This window comes from Nannobrachium achirus (genome assembly GCF_963921795.1).
Source record: "Nannobrachium achirus genome assembly, chromosome: 6".
In the NCBI taxonomy this organism is placed as follows: Eukaryota; Metazoa; Chordata; class Actinopteri; order Myctophiformes; family Myctophidae; genus Nannobrachium; species Nannobrachium achirus.
This window is the reverse complement of record NC_137815.1, coordinates 13,099,596-13,120,435: the sequence shown is the minus strand read 5'-3', so window position 1 is coordinate 13,120,435 and position 20,840 is coordinate 13,099,596. Positions and strand designations below refer to the sequence as shown.

Here is a 20,840-nt window from a genome sequence, read left to right as displayed (position 1 = left end):
AAAAGAGCTATAATTACAAGTGTCGATAGCTCGTTAGTGATTCTCTCTAATCAATGAAACATCAAAGACAATGACCTGTTTGGTGCATGTCATTGAGGGGAGGGGGAGGAGGGAATGTTTTGTGTGCAAAAGTCAAACACAACCCCTCCCACCAGATCTCTTGTGATTGGGAATTTCAAATTTTAAATCCCCTCCCCTTTTCAATCAAATAGAATGGGGACAACTTCAGACTCAAGCTCCAGCGTAGAGTCTGAAATCAGGCTAACACGGGCCGGTCAAAGTGAAACAAAGGGCCGCACAATGCCCAGGTCTGGTCTACAGTATGTCCTAATCAGTTCCCGTCTATTGTTGAATTTCTTTCTCCTTTTTCCCCCCTCTCAGGAGTGTGTTTTGCCCCAGGCATGGATTAACTCTCTCAGACCTAGGAGGTTTACTTTAATGTTGAGGTCGAAAGGTCACTTCTTTTTTTCATGTGCTCTCGTTTGTGCCGTTTATCTGTGCGAAGCCACCGTCTTCCTCCTGTCTTTGAGGTTGTGCGCGCGGCGCGCACGTGCGTGTGTGTTTTCCCTCACTCCCAAGAGTTTGATTAGCCTTCACCGTTTAGCCGCCACATTACTTTCATTACGAAACGAACACATTGGGGAAAGCCACCTTGTTCTTTTCCTACAGTCTCTCTCTCCCCTTCTCTCTCTCTCCCTCCCCCCTCTCTCTCTCTCTCTCTCTCTCTCTCTCCTCTCTCTCTCTCTCTCTCTCTCTCTCTCTCTGCACGTGCAGATTGTGGTCTTGTTCTCTCAGGGCTGCATAGGTAACCCCCCCCCCCCCCCCCCCCCCTACCCCTCAACTCCACCCCAGCTCTTCGCCTCTATGTCTTAATTAACTATCAGGCTAGTGCTAACTCTGCCACTAATCAGCCCTGGGCAGGTACTCAAAATCGGAGGGATGGCGAGGGAGAGAGAAAGAGAGGCAGAGAGAGGGGCAGTGGGAGAGAGAGAAAATGGTGTGGGTGTTGTGGGGTGGTGGGGGTGGGGGGGGGTGTGTGATTGGATGGAGTAACGTGGTAAAGTAACATCCTCCGCGCCAGCTGCAGTCATGTGTAAATAGACCGGGAGTTGATTTGCTTTCATTACCGGTGGAATGAGCTGCGCCCGGGGAAGGCCGGCTGTGTAACTGCGGTTTGCGTCTGATGAGATTGGAGATGTTGCACCATGTTAATCTGCACTCGCCGTTTTCCAGACCAAATGAAGTAACTGTACATGGAAATGCAATGTGCATGTGTGTGTGCGTGCGTGTGTGTCCGTGTAAATGGTGAATGGATTTTGCAAAGATGTGGCCGCATTCCCGTAGCTTCTGCTTCAATGGCCGGGGCGGTATTGGCTCGGTAGGTGGAGCCGCTGCCCATTTCCGGTTTGATTACTGGTGTCCTTGAGCAAGACACTGAACTCCAAACTGCTCTGAGCAGGATGGTGCTCCGTTTGGTGACCACTGCTATACATACACACAGAGATAGAAAGGAACGCCCACAAACGTCACATCCGGTTTTAGCCTGGGGGGAAACAAACAGGTCTTCCCCATAGAGTTAATATAGCATACATCGTTTGAATCACAGTTTACAGTTTAGGCATTTAGCAGGCGCTTTTAATCCAAAGCGACTTACAATAATTAGGTAATACTACATCACTATAATCCATCCATCCATCTTCAACCGCTTATCCGGAATCGGGTCGCGGGGGTAACAGTTCCAACTGAGACCTCCAGATTTCCTTGTCCCGAGCAACTTCCTCCACTCCCTCAGGGAGTATACCAAGGCGTTCCCAAGCCAGTTTGGAGATAAAATCCTTCCATCTGGTCTTTGGTCTGCCACGGGGTCTCCTCCCAGTGGGACGTGCATGGAGGACCTTCCTAGGAAGGCGCTCGGGGGGCATCCGTACTAGATGCCCGAACCACCTAAGCTGGTCAATTTGTGTTACAGTAATGCTATGGGTTTAGGTGGAGTCTAAAAAGGTGCGTCTTCAATCCACGGCAGAAGCTAGGGAGTGAGTCTGTAGTTCTAAGTGCGACAGGGAATTTATTCCACAGTTTGGGGGACAGGAGGGCAAATTGTCTAGGACGAGTGGATTTTTGTCCTGGGGTTTTCACGTTCAGAGACTTATTATTAAGATAATGAGACTACTATGAATGGCTAGCGCTAGCTGCAGGCTACCTCGCCACCTCGGATGGCCTACTCCTATCCTGCCTCCTCAAAACCTCTGCAATAAAACAGGACCCAACCTTGCTCTTTACTTTGACCGCCTATTCAGTCTACACCAAAATCTCTTTTTGCCAATCTATGAGTGTCAAAAATCTACAAGCTCGCAACACAACGTGTTTAAGCTTGTAGATTGTTGGCTAATGGTCCCCCTGGCTGGCATAGAATATAGAAGCTGGGGTTCAAGTGGTTTATAATCAGAGTCAGATTATCCTTATATCTTTGTTGCATGCGTCAAGTTACACAAGCACTATTGAGATTGGAGATCTGTTTTTCTCTCTCCATCTACTCTACTCTCTCTCTCTGTGTTACAAAAACATGTTTACATATGCAGTGTTCAATCGCCTGGTAGAGACATTATTACAAGATATGATCAATTAAACGTACAATAATATAAAAAAAAACTGCCATTAAGTCATCAGTAATGTTTTAGAACACGACGTATAGAATAGTAGTTTATCAAGGATAGTGCCGTGCGCTATAATATCATGCAGGATTTACACACAGCTTTTGCTTTGCCTGGTTAGCTCAGTCGGTAGAGCTCTCGCCTTTGAACCGCAAGGTCATGGGTTCGATTCCGGGCACCGCCAACTCAGCGTATGAGTAGCACGGCTTGGCAAGTCGTGCGGCAAGTACTGGGAGCTGATGGTAGGTGTGGCGCTCCACCTCAGCAGTCCATCTCCCAGGGGTCTAGCGCATTGTAACGGGGACAGACTCCCGCGTGTTACCGGCTGATACCGACAATAAGCCACTCCCGACCTACTTGACTTTTGCTTTAGCCCCGCATTCATTGCCATGTGTTTTAAACTTTCTTTTCTGTAGATTTGAAACGAGGATAGTCTAGGCTTTGCCTGTGCTGCGTGTGTAAATCCCTGCATGATAATACACTTCCAAACTGTTATGACGTCCTCCTGTCTCCCGTGGCCTCCTTGGAATTCACTAAAACGTGTTCCATAAACATCATTGATGAATTAATGGCTTTTGTTTTTTGATATTGTGATAAGTTTAATTGATCATGTCAATAGAAAATTTAATTGTGTGTCTCTTCACCAGGTGATTAAATCAGATAACCATGGTCTGGATGATCCGACCAGTCCTTAATAATGTAAGGACACTAATTAATCCCGATTCTGCATAATTTTCCTTTTTTGTCCATTGGCAACCATGGAATCAATGTAAGACATAGCAATTAATTGAAAAATCGCTATACTGTTAAAAACACGGATATCCCATTCAAACTAACAAGAGCAAATTATTCTTTCCCCCGCGGAGTCCCCCAGCTATGACGGGCTGATGACACTACGCCGTGTGTGATTGGGTGAATGTGACATATTGTACGTTTATAAGGGCTGGTGTCAGACTAAGTTGTGGAAAGAATATACTATCATCTCTCATTCTTACACCCTATCATCTCTCATTCTCTCATTCTCTCACGCACGCACGCACGCACGCACGCACGCACGCACGCACGCACGCACGCACACACACACACACACACACACACACACACACGCACACACGCACACACAGCACCCAATCAGCCCCGGAAATACAGTACAGGTTCAGTAATGATAGACTGTCACACTCACACTCTCAACATAGTGTGACTTTAATTAACACCTATTGTAGTTTCTCCACATGACCTTTCTAGCTCACATATTTCACGTGGTACCGCGCGCTGTACGAGTCGCCGTGAACTCGCCCAGTCGGTCGTCGTCGGCGGCGGCGTGTCCGCTGATTAGGTCCAGGCGCGTGCCGTTGCCCTTTGTTTGCCCTTGACTGAGAGCTGTGGTGAGCGCCGACATGCAAGCAGCGCTTCCTCCTGTGATTCTACACGCCGCTCCTCCTCTGCTGTCCACTCCACACGGCAGGGCTCATTAGGAACCAAACTCCTGTGTGTTAAAACCCATTTAGGGCCTAGAATTACTGAATGCTTTAGCTATTGAAAAATAGCAGATATACAAGCTCACAGCGCGGCACCGAGTGCCGCGCTGCGAGCTTGTAGATCTGCTATTTTTGAAAAAGTCGTGAAAATGTGTGCAAATCTTTGAATATATGTATTTTTAAAGCGAACGTTTGTAACTCAAATTTTGCTTCTGGGTGGTCCCTGGAACTAGATATTGTGAGATGCGGGTCCGTGGCCAAATGGATATCAGTTTGGGGGTCCTTCACATGAAAAGGTTTGAGAACCACTGACATAGTAGTCTCTCAAAAACAGACTAACTGAGCTCCAGTTGAAGTGACCTTTTCTTTGACGATGGCTAGCCAGATTGCTGACATAGAAACATAGGTTTTTCAAAATACCTTATAACGTAAAAAATTGCAGATCTACAAGCTCGCAGCGCGGCACTCGGTGCCGCGCTGTGAGCTTGTATATTTTTCAATAGTTAAAGCATAACATATTGATACACAATAATCTGTACCCGTTCTAAATGGCTTAAAAGGCCATTTACTGGCTGTCTTTTACCAGCTAATCGCCGCCATGTTCCCTGTGTTCTTTGAGTTACCTTTGTTACCTTCTCCTTGGGGCCCGGGGGCGATATGACTTCAAATCAATATCACACATTTTTCAAACTTCTGCCTCGATTACAATTGGTCAGTGATTATTATTTTGTTTAATATTGGAAAAAATAGAAGCTCTACAAACTCACAAGTCAACAAGGCCGAGATCTTCTCGCAGCCCCGTCCCATCCCGTGGCACCCGCGGTGGAACGGAGCATCATGGAGGGTTCGATATTCACCCGCGGCGGGACCGAGCATCGCGGAGGGTTCAATATTCACCCGCGGTGGAACGGAGCATTGTGGCATGTTAGATTTTAATCCGAGTTAGTTTTACTGAGGTTAGGGTTAAGGTTTGGTTTAGGTGCTACCTCCCGGCACTCTGTGTCGTCGGCAGGTTAAAATTTCACCTGCATCCCTTGAGGGGCCTTGGCCCCCCTCCATGGGGCCGCGAAAATAACTCGCCCTCCCTCTCACAAGTCAAAACATTGCAATGGCATTGTGAGCTTGTATATTGTCTAGTTTCACTATACCAACCAAAGTAGAATGCAGGACTAAATTAATGGTTAATCCAGGGGTTGGCAACCTGCTGCTCTAGGGCCACATGTGGCTCCTAGAGCCCTCTCCCGTGGCTCCCAGTTTCTTTAGTTTTTTACATTTTACATTATAATTTATTATTGTAGTAGGCATTAAGTTATACTTAGATTCTCCTATTTTAATGAAAAAAAATATTGCCTAGTACACACAACAGATAAAAATAAGAAACACAGGGCGCCCGCTGGCCTGGTGGTCAAGGCGCATACCACATACTAGGCTATGATGCCTGCTGGCGTCGCCGGTTCGATTCCCGATCCGGACGACCTTTGCCACATGTCATTCCCCATCTCTCTTCCCATTTCCTGTCAGTCTACTGTTCTATCAATAAAGGCATAAAAAGCCCAAAAACAAATCTTTAAAAAAAATAAAAATAAGAAACACATTATTGAAGGAAAAGAATGCGTGGATGTTTGTTTACTTTCACCGCCAACGTGGCTGGCTTACTGGTATACTTGATCTGCTTTGAGAAATTGACAAACGATAAAAAAAGTCATATTAAAAGACTAGAAAAAGCACAAATAAGATTATTATATATTTTTTGGGCCAACGATTTCTCTTTTGATAATAAAGGTTACCTACCCCTGTGATAATCAGACCATTTCTGCCACCATTTCTAAGCTGTGCAGCATAGCTGGTCTCACTACTACCTTCACCACTCCTACTCAGCGGCGTAGCCAGGATTTACCAACTGGCTAGATGTGAGCTTGTACATCGGCTATTTAAAAAAAGCAAACATTTAAATAATTACAGGGACATAATACATTGGGCGTCATGGAAGTGGACTTCCCAAGCAATATGGAGACTTTTTAATTTTCGAAATCGCTTCATAATTGACTAAACTATGACCAAATTAAACTATGGTGTCTTTCTTTGCTTCCTAGATAGCCGCGCATTGCCGCGCCACACCGTGCCGCACCGTGCCGCACTGTGCCGCGAATGTTTTACTTAGTTTTGGGCGGGCACAAAAACGAAATGGGTGGGCCTAGGCCTAGTCAGGCCCACCCGTGGCTACACCGCTGCCCCTACTCCTTGCATCCTCACTGTTCCACTGTCCTGCTTTTCATTCACACACATATTCTGTCTTATCACTCACATGACTGAGCCTCTTTTGGGGATTTTGGGGTGGAATGGGTTTGCTCAGGAAACTCTCAGAAATGTGCCCTTTCATGACTTTTCCTAAACATACAAGCCAAGTCTTGTTTTTTGAAGCGGTGAAAACCGCTTCCAATGAGTGGCTTTGTGTGTCCCACGCCCATATATGGTCATTTCAGTCCAGAATGAACAGGTTTTTTCAAAAAACAAAATGTGTGTTTCATGTCCATATATGGTCATCTCAGTCCAGAATGAACAGGCTTTTTCAAAAACAAAATGTATGTCACTTCATGTCCATATATGGTCAATCCAGTCCAGAATGAACAGGTTATTTCTGTCTCGTACGTCCAGAATATCAGTCCAGAATGAATAGGCTTTTTCAAAAAGCAAAATATGTGTCCCATGTCCATATATGGCCATTTCAGTTCAGAATGAATAGGTTTTATCTGTCCCGTACGTACGTACGTACGTACGTACGTACGTACGTGTGTAGTGTCCGTCCCGGTCTGATGATTGGATACATTAATTCATTCACAATATAAAAAATGTATAGATCACAGAGTTCATAACTCTAGAACACATAGAATAAAAGTTCACCGCTTCACTTCGAACCGAGGTTTGATTTTTTTCTACTGAATAAATATTTTTGGGTGCTTCCTGAGTGGTCTAATTCCATTTCTAAATCTCAAAAAAGGTCAAAATGACATATCGATATACAGTATTGCCCAGCCCTAATATACAACATACAGTACCCCTTTACATTTTTTTGTGTCTGCAGTTATTTCAACCTCTGAAAGCACAGGGTATGTTTTCGGTCTCACACAGAGGCTCGTGCTGAGTTAGGTTGCATTAGAATCCGTCATTTCACTCTTTTTCCGCATGTGATCAGCAAGTTGTCAATCTTTTTTTTTGTGTAATGCTGATGTTGCCTCATGCCACATTGTGCACTGCATAATAAGGACTTTTCCTATCAATTACTGGTGCAGCAGGCATGAACACCTGCCTTGTTCTCACCCCATTACCCTTCCCTGGCACATTACAGGCCTTTTTAATTCAGCTAATACAGCCCAGCTTGTAGAATCACGTCTTGCTTGTTTTTTAACCCATTTAGCCCGGGTACGCATTATTATGTATTATTATTTCATGCTTTAACTATTGAAAAATAGCAGATATACAAGCTCACAGAGCGGCGCTGCAAGCTTGTAGATCTGCTATTTTTTAAAACTCGTGAACATTTGAATTTTGACCCGATTTTGACCCGATTCTATAAGTGTCTTCTAAATCCTTCTAAGGTTGTTTCTACGTCAGTGGTTCTCAAACTCTTTCATGTCAAGGACCCCTAGAATTATATGTATTTGGCCGCCGACCCCCGTCTCAAAATATTTAGTTCCAGGGACCCCCCAGAAGCAAAATTTGAGTTACAAATGTTCGATTTAAAAATACATATATTCAAAGATTTGCACACATTTCCTTGACTTTTCAAAATAGAAGATATACAAGCTTGCAGCAGTGAGCTTATATATCTGCTATTTTTCAATAGTTAAAGCATTAAAGTACATCATTCTAGACCTAAATGGTTTAAGGTTGTCGTCGGTGTCGCATCGCTGGTGTCGCGGCTTCCTCCACAATCAATGTGGAGCAGAGACTCTCGGTGCTGCATTTCCTGTGTGCCATCATCATCATCCCCCCCGTGACACACACACACACACACACACACACACACACACACACACACACACACACACACACACACACACACACACACACACACAGGACACCTCCATTTCATCTCACTTTCCACTCCTTTTTAAGTATTTTTCAATGAATATATCCATTCACCTCTTAAGCCTGATACTTTGTCGTGTACGAGGAATAGCGGAAACGGCCTATCTACAAGCTCGCAATGTGTCACAATGCTTTATTTTTTTCGCTGCCAGGAAGAATATTCTCCTATTTTGGATCAAGGATGTCGCTCCTTCCAAAAAATCATGGCACAATATTATAATGGATTGTATTCCTTGTGAATACATAACATGTATGTTACACTCCAAGATAGACGCCTTTTATAAAATCTGGGACCCCTACTTAAGATTCATCGGGCCCACGCTGTCTGCTGCTGTGCTTAAAGGGTTCCCCTGTCGGCCTTGACTTCTATCTGTCGCTGTTTCACTTGTCTTGAAGTTTCTTGACTGATGTTGAACTGTGCTCAGTGAATCTAGTTCCGATCTGGGTCAGGTGCCTGCCCTCTCCATTCTGAGGGGGTCGTGGGGGGGCTGGGGACTGATTGCTTCGCTCATCATGTATACATTTTTTCATTCTACATGTTATTGCCTGAGCTTGTTATGATTATTATTCTTTTGGTTTTGTTGTTCTAGTTTGTTTGTCTCTTTTTCCTTTTCTTGTATAGTGTTGTTGTTGTTTGTCTTAATAATGTATGTTTAAAAACTTAATAAACATATTATTAAAAAAAATATATATATATTTTTAATATTTAGAATTTTGGAGAAGTGATCGCCTAATAGGCCTAATGGCATGCCCAAAACAGGCAACTCAAGGTTGATTTGTTGACATCTCTCAAAGCTCTTTGAATATTTTATCTTTGCTCTCTACCCCCCCCCCCCCCCCCTCTCTCTCTCTGTGACCTGGCCTCGTTCCTCTGTCTCTCACCGTTCTCCCCTCTCCAGAGAGAGAGAGAGGAAAGCAGTGTTGGTTTTAATCCCTGCCACCCTGCTGTCAGAGATCGTTCTCTCTGTGTCATGTCCAAAAAGCAGGCCCACAAGAGGGTTTTTTATAGCTTCCTTAGTCTGGCCTGCTCCTGTCTAGACGCTTTGCACACACCCTGCCCTGCAAGAGCCCAGTTTGAGTCTCACCGACTCAAGAGCAGACAGGTCTGCTCCTCAGGGGTGTCATCGCACCAAATGCTGGGCCCTGGGTACAAGGATTCACTGCGGGCCCCCCCCCCAGGAATGTTCTTTATAGGGGGAGAGGGTTTAACCCATTATTACGCATTATTGTGTGCTTTATCTATTGAAAAATAGCAGATATACAAGCTCTTGGTGCCGCGCTGCAAACTTGTAGATCTGCTATTTTTGAAAAATCGTGCAAATTTCTTGAATATTTCAAATTCTTCTAAGGTTTTTTTTGAAAAATCTATGTTTCTATGACAGTGGTGCTCAAACCTTTTCATGTGAAGGACCCCCAGAATGATATGTATTTGGCCCACGGACCCCCATCTCAAAATATTTAGTTCCAGGGACCCCCCAGAAGCAAAATTTGAGTTACAAATGTCCGCTTAAAAAATACATATATTCAAAGATTTTCACACATTTTCACGACTTTTCAAAAATAGCAGATCTACAAGCTCGCGGCGCGGCACTCGGTGCCGCGCTGTGAGCTTGTATATCTGCTATTTTTCAATAGCTAAAGTATAACATAATTCAGTCCCCTCCACCTTGGGCCCTAGAAACTCAGTCCCACTTCCCCCCCCCCCTTACGACACCCTGCTGCTCCTCTCTCGAGCCCAAGGACGAGGTGTCTTTCCAGGCGTTGGTGTTGCAGCACCCTTCACCTCCCCGCCCCCCAATCTCCTATCTTCCACTTCCCGTCCTGATGGCAAGCACCCGTCAATACCTCGACTCCCCCACCTAGATAATAATAACCCATTTGTGACCACTCACAGCGTTTTGAGACACCACAGGGCCATGGTCATTTTTCTACTTTTTTACATTTTTCCGAAAGTGTACAGAATTTAAGCTTTCATATGATGTATCATTCTTTGAAATTTGACAACATTTGAAGAAGATACGATCATTTGAAACTTGTTGGTCCAGGAACACCAAAGCAAAGAAAATGCCTTTGAAAGGTTTCTCTATTTTAGATGTGAAAAAAATACCTAAAAAGAACTTCTAAATCCTAACAGTTTTATGAAAAAAAAAAAAAAATGTTTCTACGTCAGTGGTTCTCAAACGTTTTCATGTCAAGTACCCCCTGGAATTATATAATTTTTTACCACTGACCCGCATCGGAAAATATTTTGTTCCAGGGACCAAGAGAAAGAGAACATTTTCACGTTTTTTTCAAAAATAGCAGATCTACAAGCTTGCAGCGCGGCACTCGGTGCCGCGCTGTGAGCTTGTAGATCTGCTGTTTTTGAATAGTTAAAGCATAGAATTATGGTTAAAGTGGTGACACAGATACTGTATGCGTTCCCGGTCTGAATGGAATAATAACCTAGACCAGACGCCATGCCTCCATCAAGTGTTCTCATCATCGCTCCATTCTTTGAATAGGAGGGAGGTTGTGGTCGGGCAAACGGAACGGACCGCCGAGTGGCCCTCCTCCCTCTTAAAAGTGGTCGCTCTCAGCGCCTGGCGAAGACGGGGAGAGCGGACGCAAGGTGCCTGCGTAATCCAGGCAAAGGTCGTACAGATCTTTCCCAACACACGCCGCTGTACCTTTTGTTTGTTTACAACTCCACCGACGACTCTGAGATTATTTAAACACTTAGCGTCGATGGATGCACTTAGCAACCTAGCTATTTCCCCCAAAAAATAGTTTGTGAGTAAGTGGTTAAGGCCAACCACGAGGGGCAACCAACAAACATGAACTCCTTGCTTTTTTTCCTGTGTTTCAGATATTCCATGCACACGAAGGACTCGAAGTATTTTCTTTTTTTTTTACGCACACTTTGCACTTTTGCACAGACAAAGTGTAACTTTGTAATTAGGCTAGTAGGACTGGAGGAAAAACACCTCTGTGTGTGTGTGTGTGTGTGTGTGTGTGTGTGTGTGTGTGCGTGCGTGCGTGCGTGCGTGTGTGCGTGCGTGTGTGTGTGCGTGCACGCGTGTGCGCGTGTGCGACTCTAATACTGCATATTGGATTTGGAGGGTCCTTGACATGGACACGTTTGAGAACGCCTGCCATGAAGTGCTGTGTCTCATCGTGTCGTCTGAGCACTCATCCGGAGTGGAATGGACTTCAGCAGCATCACTGACACCTGATTGGCTCTCACAGCCTTCTCTAAAAAAACACTGGTTCTCAACCTGTGGGTCGGGACCCCCAGGGGGGTCCCCAAATTATTTTTGGGCGCGTCCCCAGATGATTAACTTAATGTGAAATATTGTTTTCCTCACTCAACGGTGTATAGAGGGTATATGCACATTTCTAAATTGACAGTGTTAGGCCTTTTTAATACCTCTAAAATGACAAATTAAACATTGGCCAAATTGTCAATTATTAGAGGCAGACATTGTGAAAATAGCAGATCTACATGCTCTCATGTAATGCCTCAACTCAGTGCCTTGTCAGGGTAGGGGGGTCCCCACTTAAAATATGAATATTTGGGGAGTCACGGCCTGAAAAGGTTGAGAACCCTGATCTGCTTCCAGCTGGCTCTCTGATCCCTCTCTGCCTCCGTTTCTCTGTGTTTCTGACTCTTTGGCTTGTCTGTCTCCGTCTCCCAGATGTCAAGGAGATCGTGCTGAAGGCTCAGATCCTGGCCGGTGGCAGAGGGAAGGGCGTCTTCGACAGCGGCCTTAAAGGTGGAGTGCACTTAACTAAGGAGTAAGTATACGCTGGCATCTTTTTCTCCTGCCACCTCGCTCATCAAAGGTCTTTGATTGAAACACTTTTAAGTATGCCATCACTTGTACGTCCTCCCTCAGTGGTTCCCAAACCTTTCAGGTCGAGACCCGAAAGAAATTAGATCATTGCCTGGGACTAGGGATGTAACAAAACATTTTAACAGCGATACGATATGCATCACGATACATGGTTAACGATACGATACATGGACAATATAGGTTCAATCATAGTGATACGGTACGATTCAATGATTTAAAATCGATATAGTAAATATTTAGCAAAGAAATGAAATCTGTGTAAAACATGTAAAAAATCTATTATTATTGCGACCATAGGTCGCAGTTTAGTATCAAAACCTCCACCGGCCGTCCGTCGGTCGGTCACACGTCACACCTTTGCCCTGCTCATATCTCCGCATCAGTATGACATCACACCACGTGTACACAAACCTTTGTGTACGTTGCTGTGGCAACAGTCTGTTGTTGCTGGTCTGTTAGTGTACGTTAGCAACCACCTTAGCAACCATGGTTTTACCCTAGCAACCAACTGTTTACCCTAGCAACCAACTGTTTACCATAGCAACCATGTTTTTTTACCCTAGCAACCAACTGTTTACCATAGCAACCATTTTTTTACCCTAAAAAACGGTCGCTTATCTCCCGATTAGGGAGTCTTACTGGTATAAGTAAACACTGTGATTATCTAGCAAATACATGGACTTTATATTTCAACACATATGGACAAACCCACCTTGACATCAACACAGAGATTACACACATTTATCGATAGACCAAGAGTAGCTATTTGGAATGGAAAAGTAATTAGACCCCTCTTTTTCATTTTCCCTCTTAAAATTGCCAAATACACGGCACAAATACTTAGTTTGCGATATTTTGCTTTTGCAAACAATATAGTAGATCTTTGCAAATTAAAATCAACTCAATCGTTACACCCCTACCTTTGACCCAAACTAGTGAAAACATTAGTAAAGTAACATTTACATTTACTCAATTACTGTACTTACCGGTAATTACCATTGGTACTTTTACTTTACTGGAATTTTAGTTGGATGACTCATATTGCAACCAAACACATTTACTTTCTCTGCTTCTTATTTGGATGTACCGTAGTTGCCCTCAATTAAACTTTATAAGGGAGGATTTTTTTGTTTTGACAGTGCTGTGCACCCTGTGTTTTTTTATTCGCTGCTGTTGAGGTGTCCTAGTATATTGAAAATTATAGTTTTTGACAGCTACGTATATACTGTAAACCAGTGGTTCTCAACCTGTGGTACATGTACCACTGGTGGTAAAAATGCTTTAACAAACAATAATAACGTCAACACATGGCTTCAAACATTGAAGGTTTTTAAAATGAGATTGAAATCTACAGAATTTTGCAAGGCTAAGCACAAAAAAACTGCAGAACGTCCCAGAGCCTGTTCCACAAAAAACCTGTGCGTCAACTGCAGTGTTTCACCTTAAAGACAAAAAAAAAGTGATTTATGACAATTCTCCCCGACATGTATCATTGTCACCCTACTTCACCATTTCAGATGGCCGCAAAACTTTTCTCCCCCCCCCCTCAAAAGTGAGACTTTTGGCTCATATTGGTTGTCCTCAGACAGTCACGGCCAACGCGCGCAGTCACCTTGTGCTCATCTATCACAGGATGAGCCACAACCCCTGGGCTCATTTGTATTCACATTTCAGAAAGCGCTGCGACTTGGAGAGGACTTGGCCCAGGCACGCGGGCTGACTCTTCAGCAGCTGGAATAAACCTTTAAGACCTAGCCTAGGGTCCCTTCGCTTTTCGGGGTTTGATCCGGTCGGGAGCGGAAACCACTTTACGCCATGTTGTAGTCCTAGACGGACTACACTTTGCCCAGAACTATCAAACCAGTTTTAACCCAAAATAATTCCCCTGCGCTCAAGGACATACTTTTAGGGCCTACCTAACAAACACCTTGATGCGGCGTAGTTTTTCTTTTGGAAAATTAGTTTGGTATATGCATCTTATAGTCCAACTCGTAGCGACTGGCAAGACTACACTAGGCTACTGGAGCATTTTAATAGGGATCGGGGAAACAAACACGGGGAAACAAAACAAAGCGACGCCGCTTCTTCTGCTTGTGTTTTCCGCCTAGAACGGATCAACGGCCCGTTGTAAACGATCACCAGGCTTTCCCCAAGAAAGCCTGGTGACAGGTTAATTAAGACCTGAAAAATACCTTAAAAAGTCTTCCAAATCCTAATGGTTTTATGAAAAACTCATGTTTCTATATCAGTGGTGCTCAAACCTTTTAATGTCAAGGACCCCTAGAATTATATGTATTCGCATTTTTCAAAAATAGCAGATATACAAGCTCGCAGCGCGGCACTCGGTGCCGCGCTGTGAGCTTGTATATCTGCTATTTTCTTAACATTTGAAGCATAATATACCGGTTAAAGTGTTTGAAATCTAGAGTGAACACGGCTGCGTTCCGGGTCTTCATGGCATAAGGACAGGCTCATTCAAAGAGAAGTGTCAACGTATTGCAGATTCTTCCTGAAGCGGCGCCTTGTCAGAATATCTTACCAAACAGCGCCCCAAGGAGAAGTGCCATGTCTCCATTCAAATGAGAAAAACTCTTGAATAGTCCGAGCGTTTCAGGCAAACATTGTGCACTTTATGAAAGAAGCATGAAATTTGGCACACAGTTAAAACATGCCGTATGGAACATTTTTGGCTATAGGGGCATCGCAGATTTGTCTTGGGAAACTTGTGGGAGCCAATCAAAGTTGCTCTCATAGACTTTACGATAGAGTAAAATAATACAAAAAAATAAATATGCTTTAAGTAGCACGTGAGGGGTCAAACTAGGTGTTTTTCGGGATTCTGAATCCAATGCAAGCATTTGTCTTGCACGAAAAACATTCCTTTCCGAGAAACGGCCGCCACAAAACATGGAAAGGTGATGACTCATCATCACTAAACCATAGTTTTATGGGGTCCGTTTTTAGCCCAAGGAATGTTTTTCATGCAAAACAAATGTTTGCATTGGATTCAGTATCCCCAAAAACACCTAGTGTGACCCCTTACATGCTACTTAAAGCATATGTATTATTTTACTCTGTAGTAAAGTCTATGAGAGCCCAACTTTAATTGGCTCCCACAAGTTTCCCAAGACAAATCCGCAATGCCCCTATAGCCAAAAATGTTCCATATGGCATGTTCTAACTGTGAGCCAAATGTCATGCTTCTTTCATAAAGTGCACGATTACATCAAAATACTGCCCGAAACGCCTGGACTAGAAAAAGAAGAGTTTGTGCATGATGTGTGGGTTCGCTCTCTCTGTTCTGTTCTCTTGTCTTCGTAGAGGGTTTTTGCAACGCACGCTTTCATCTGTTGGTTTAGTTTCATTATTGTAAAATAATTGGATGCCATTTGAAGCCAGTAACCTCCCCCCACCCCCACCCCCACCGCCCCTTTTCCCCCTCCCTCTCCCTCCCCCTCTCTCTCTCTCCCTCCCCCAGCCCTGCAGTGGTGGGCGAGCTGGCCAATAAGATGCTGGGATTCAACCTGACCACCAAGCAGACGCCAAAAGACGGCGTGAAAGTGAAAACGGTGAGAACAAAGCGGCGACGATATACAGATACCGCTCTGATCTCTCCTCTTAATATACTTCTGCCTTTGTTTTGGGGGGTTATTTTAGCCTGCTTAATGCAGTGCCGTTAAAATTAATGACTCTGCGAGCCGGTTAGTCTTTGTTGTTTTTCTTCTTTAGTCATAGCACACATAGCTTGGTCATTGCCACTCGCTGGGCTGTGGGTATACACTACAGTATGTGTGCAATTTGGTGTCACGGTTCATAGCCATAAATAATACATGGACACTCACATCTGCAACTAACAAGCAGGAATATTATTTTTTTCTTCGCTCGCACACTTGCACGCTGCACCGCCTCAGAAATCCTAACACACAGTTCCCAGGTAATGAAGCTAGCATGTGTGTGTGTGAGTGGGGGTCTCTCTCTCCACGGGTGTCGCACCAAATTCTGGGCCCTGGGTACAAGGATTCACTGTGGGGCCCCCTGTGCTTTAACAATTGAAAAATAGCAGATATACAAGCTCACAGTGCGGCACCGAGTGCCACACTGCGAGCTTTTAGATCTGCTATTTTTGAAAAATCGTATATATTTTTTCAAATCCTTCTAAGGTTTGTTGAAATATATATATACATATATATATATATATATATATATGTTTCTATGTCAGTGGTGCTCAAACCTTTTCATGTCTATTTGGCCACGGACCCCCATCTCAAAATATTTAGTTCCAGGGACCCCTCCCCCCCCAGAAGCAACATTTGAGTTACAAATGTTGGCTTAAAAAATACATACTATTCAAAGATTTGCACACATTTTCACGACTTTTCAAAAATAGCTGTTCGACAAGCTTGCAGTGCGGCACTCAGTGCCGCGCTGTGAGCTTGTATATCTGCTAAATAGCTATAAAATAATGAAGGCCCCTCCACCTTGGCCCCCCCCCCCTTGTGACGCCCCTGACTCTCTCTCTCTCCTTGTTTCTCCCTCTCGTTCCCTTTCAAAACTCTATTCTCCCCCCTCTACTCCCCCTTCTGTCCTTCCCCTCCCTATAATGAAATATGGCCTTGAGCTCCCCATTAAAAATTTGCTTTCATCGCCGCCAGGCCCCAGCCCAGGCACGAAGCTTTCCCCACTCTGTGCCCCCCCCCCCCCCCCCCCCCACTGCAGAGCCTAGGACGAATCAGATGATTGTCACATTTCTTTATCGTTATTTGAGTATATATTTATATATATATTATTTTTTATAGAAAGAGCCCTCAGCGATGGAAGACACAGCCCAGAAGTTAGGCAAATGAACTATAACAGGGGTCTTCAACAGGGGGTCCGGGACCCCTAGGAGCTCCTCAGAGTTACTACAAGGGGTGTCCTCCAAATCTTCCAATCCTTTTCATATTAACAATTTGAACCCTAGCGTCCATATTCAGAGAACTGTTGACAAAAATAGCAGATCTACAAGCTCGTTGTGAGCATGTAGATCTGCTATTTTTGGCAGATCAGAAGAGGTTTGGTGTAGAGGGGAAAAAGAGCAGACTAAGTACAGAGTAAAAGGTCAAGTTTATTAGGTATTGACGGCTCAGGTGGTTAAATATGTGAAAACACAAATTGACATGAATCCAAAATACACTGACGATGGTGCTGTCAAACGATGAAACTATATTGTGGGTGTCCCTGCTTCATCTCTCTCTCTCAACTAAGGGGTCCTTGGCCTGAAAAATGGGGTCCTTGGCCTGAAAAATGTGTGTGTGTGTGTGTGTGTGTGTGTGTGTGTGTGTGCGCGCGAGCGTGTGTGCGCGCGAGCGTGAGGCTAGCCACTCGGCCAACTTCAGCCTCCCCACCTCAGACTGACACATCAAGAACGTCCTCTGTCTCCATGTGCAGTGGAGAGCAGGATTCTCGAGCAGGACAGACTAAGTGGTGATTGACCGGGGGTGGGATGGGGGGGAGAGGGGGGAGGGGGAGGAGGACCCACCCAACGAACGCTGGCTGGGAGAAGCGCTGTCAGACAGCGGGGGCTGTCAGATAAGAACCAGGACTCAGCTGTCAACCTGCCAGTGGAACCCTCATCTACACCCTCTCTCTCTCTCTCTCTCTTTCTGTCTCTCTCTGTCTCTCCCTCTCTCTGTCTCTCCCTCTCTCTGTCTCTCCCTCTCTCTGTCTCTCCCTCTCTCTGTCTCTCCCTCTCTCTGTCTCTCCCTCTCTCTCTCTCCCTCTCTCTGTCTCTCTCTCTCTCTCTGTCTCTCCCTCTCTCTGTCTCTCCCTCTCTCTGTCTCTCTCTCTCTCTCTCTCTCTCTGTCTCTCTCTCTCTCTCACGCTGTTGCCATACAGCGCTTCTGCATCCACTGCAGAGATCTACAGCAAGGGGTCTTCAACGCTTTCAGGCCAAGGACCCCTTAGCTGAGCTTATCACATTTTCTCATCTGTTAAAAAAGTATGTTTGCCTCACTGAGAGATGTGTTCATTTGTCTAGTATCCTGTGGTTTTGGTGAGTTGATGTTGAGCTGTTTTGAGCAACTGTCTTTGAAAATGTTATTGTAGCATAGAGAGAGAGATGAAGCAGGGACCCCCTGCTACATGTTGTATAAATGTGTGATGGAGATTCTCATCGATTTCATAGAAAGATTCATAAACTTGTTTGTCACTTAACCACTTAAAATTTTACATTTTCGATACTTAAATTTGACCGTTCACTCTGTACTTGGTCTGCTCTTTTTGACCTCTACACCAAACCTATTTGCAGAAAATAGCTGCTATTTTCGGCTAAGGTTCTCCTCGGAGTATAGGGATGCGAGGGTTCAAGTTGTTCATTTAAAATAACGATCCTAAATAATGATCCACACTGTGCCACGCAGTGCTTCTGCATCCACTGCAGAGATCTACAGATCAGAATCAGAATCAAACGTTATTGTCACATCACATTTTAACCCTATAAGTGCCTATCCCGAACAAGTTCGGCTTTATTTCAATCCAATCCAATATTTTATTTGCTATTTTACTTACCCCAAGCTGCTTGGAGCAACATGGGTGGTCCTTGCTCGTCCAGCGCTAGCCAACGAGAGACGCTAGATGGTCCGACGATTTATTCCATTGAAAATGGTTTAAAATAAAGTTTAGAGCCCCCCAAAAAAACCTCAATATATACTGTCGGCGGCGCGACATATTCCAGGGTGCCTATCCCGAACTAGTTCGGGATATTTAATAAAATGAATTATTTAATCGGAGGCCTCAACGAAGCCCCGGTCTAAACGTCCATCCATGGTCCAGGCCAACACTCGGCCATACACGGGCCGTAGTCGCGCTAACGGCCGCATCGCGCCGCCCACTCCAATAATAAATCACATCTTTAGACAGGATTTTCTCCGGATTGTGTTCCCAGACCCAAAGAAAAAGATTTTTGCGACTGAAATAGCTTTAGATCGGGCTTCTAAATGGGTTAGCATTTTGGCTACGTGTCAGCTAGCTTCCTCCTCTCGTCACCCATAGCTTTGGCTGGAGTGAAATCCCAAGGCACTTGGGACAGTGTCGACGGAAGCTAGAGCGAAGGTCTATAGAGAAATTTATGGCACTCTAGCGCCCCTTGTGGCCGGCGGCACTGTATGAGTTAAGAACATGGGTGAAACTCTTAATCGTGCAGGCCCAGCAGTGCAGTTTCGATCGAGGATAGGAGTAAAGTGCATTCAGGAAAGAAAGTGGCTCATGCAGTGCTTAATAATTAAGAGTTATATACGTGTATCTCTAAAGGAGAGTCCAATTAAAAAAACATAGATCAGGTCAGCGGGTGCATAAAAACAGATTCAGTTCAGCCTATAATAGCTCTCATTCAGCATTCTCATCGTTGCTGGATGAAAGCGCTTCCAGAGTCTCGTATTAGTCAGGGAATATTAATTGGTAAAAGGTATATAATATACGTACTTGATACAGTCTTTTTTTTCAATCTCTATCAAATGTCTTTGCCAAAAAAATAGCCGATCTAAAAGCTCACAACGCATCGCGTTGTGAGCTTATAGATCTGCTATTTTTTGGCAAATGTTCCGCCCCAGGATAATAGATTTAGATTATCGCAATAATATCGTAAATCACAATTTCTTTTCTCACAATAATCGTGATATGACATTTTCATATCGTCCTATCCCCAGTGCAATAAGTGTTTCATGAAATGAAAGGGAGGAAACACCCACACATGCTCACAAACACAAGCACTCTCCCTCCCTCTCTCTATCTTTCTCTCTCTCTGTCTCTTTTCTCCTCTCCTCTCCTCTCCTCTCCTCTCCTCTCCTCTCCTCTCCTCTCCTCTCCTCTCCTCTCCTCTCCTCTCCTCTCCTCTCCTCTCCTCTCATCCCCTCTCCTCTCCTCTCCTCTCCTCTCCTCTCCTCTCCTCTCCTCTCCTCTCCTCTCCTCTCCTCTCCTCTCCTCTCCTCTCCTCTCCTCTCCTCTCCTCTTCTTTGTCCTGTCCTCCTGACCCTGGTAACCCATCGTTTCTCTTTGCTTCCCGTCTGTCTGCGTCACCTTGCTCGCTCAACAGGGCTGTTATGTATTCTTCCTGTTTCCTAGCGATCGGGGTCATGTTGTTGTAAGCGTTCGCTGATTGGATCGGGTCCTGATTTACGTGTCCATTTGGTTTCATTTGTCGGAGTTAAGGGGAGACCTTGACATTTTTAAAGTTTGAGAACTACTGATTTAGACCAAAATGCGGGTTTAAATGGATTATGCAGTGAATCTCTGTATTAACGATTCAACAGGATTTTTTGTATAAGGCTGCCTCATTCTATCACGATATTTATCGTCGTTGTCGTGTGGAAACCTTGTATGTCCAAAACCGTTTGTTTTGCATTTATCATTTTAAAAATGATTTAAACTAGTGAAAGCAGCCGATCTACAAGCACACAACGCCTCGCACCGCGAGGCGTTGTGTGCTTGTAGATCTGCTGTTTTCACTACTTTTGTGCGATGGCCTTGTGTGATGAAGCAGGGCTTTGCTTTGCGAAAAAATGTACACATTTGAAACTTGGAGATACGAGGTTTCTGCCTGACAGTGACGATATACTTATCTCTGAAGAGGCAAATTGTGGAGACATGGTATCGTCTCAATGATATTTATCACCATATTGCCAAACCCTAATTCTGCTCCCTCTTTTTGGTGTGTGTGTGTGTGTGTGTGTGTGTGTGTGTGTCTGTGTGTGTGTGTGTGTGTGTGTGTGTGTGTGTGTGTGTGTGTGTGTGTGTGTGTGTGTGTGTGTGTG

At 44.6% G+C, this 20,840-nt stretch overlaps 1 protein-coding gene across 1 annotated transcript in view; it reads left to right on the top strand.

Moving 5' to 3' along the window:
- The window catches only part of suclg2 (succinate-CoA ligase GDP-forming subunit beta), a 276,376-nt gene that overhangs the window by 106,276 nt on the left and 149,260 nt on the right, over positions 1-20,840 (top strand). The window contains exons 3-4 of the mRNA XM_080727868.1: positions 11,896-11,995; positions 15,533-15,623. Coding sequence (XP_080583994.1) covers positions 11,896-11,995; positions 15,533-15,623 — 191 coding nt within the window. The remainder of the gene's footprint in view (positions 1-11,895; positions 11,996-15,532; positions 15,624-20,840) is intronic.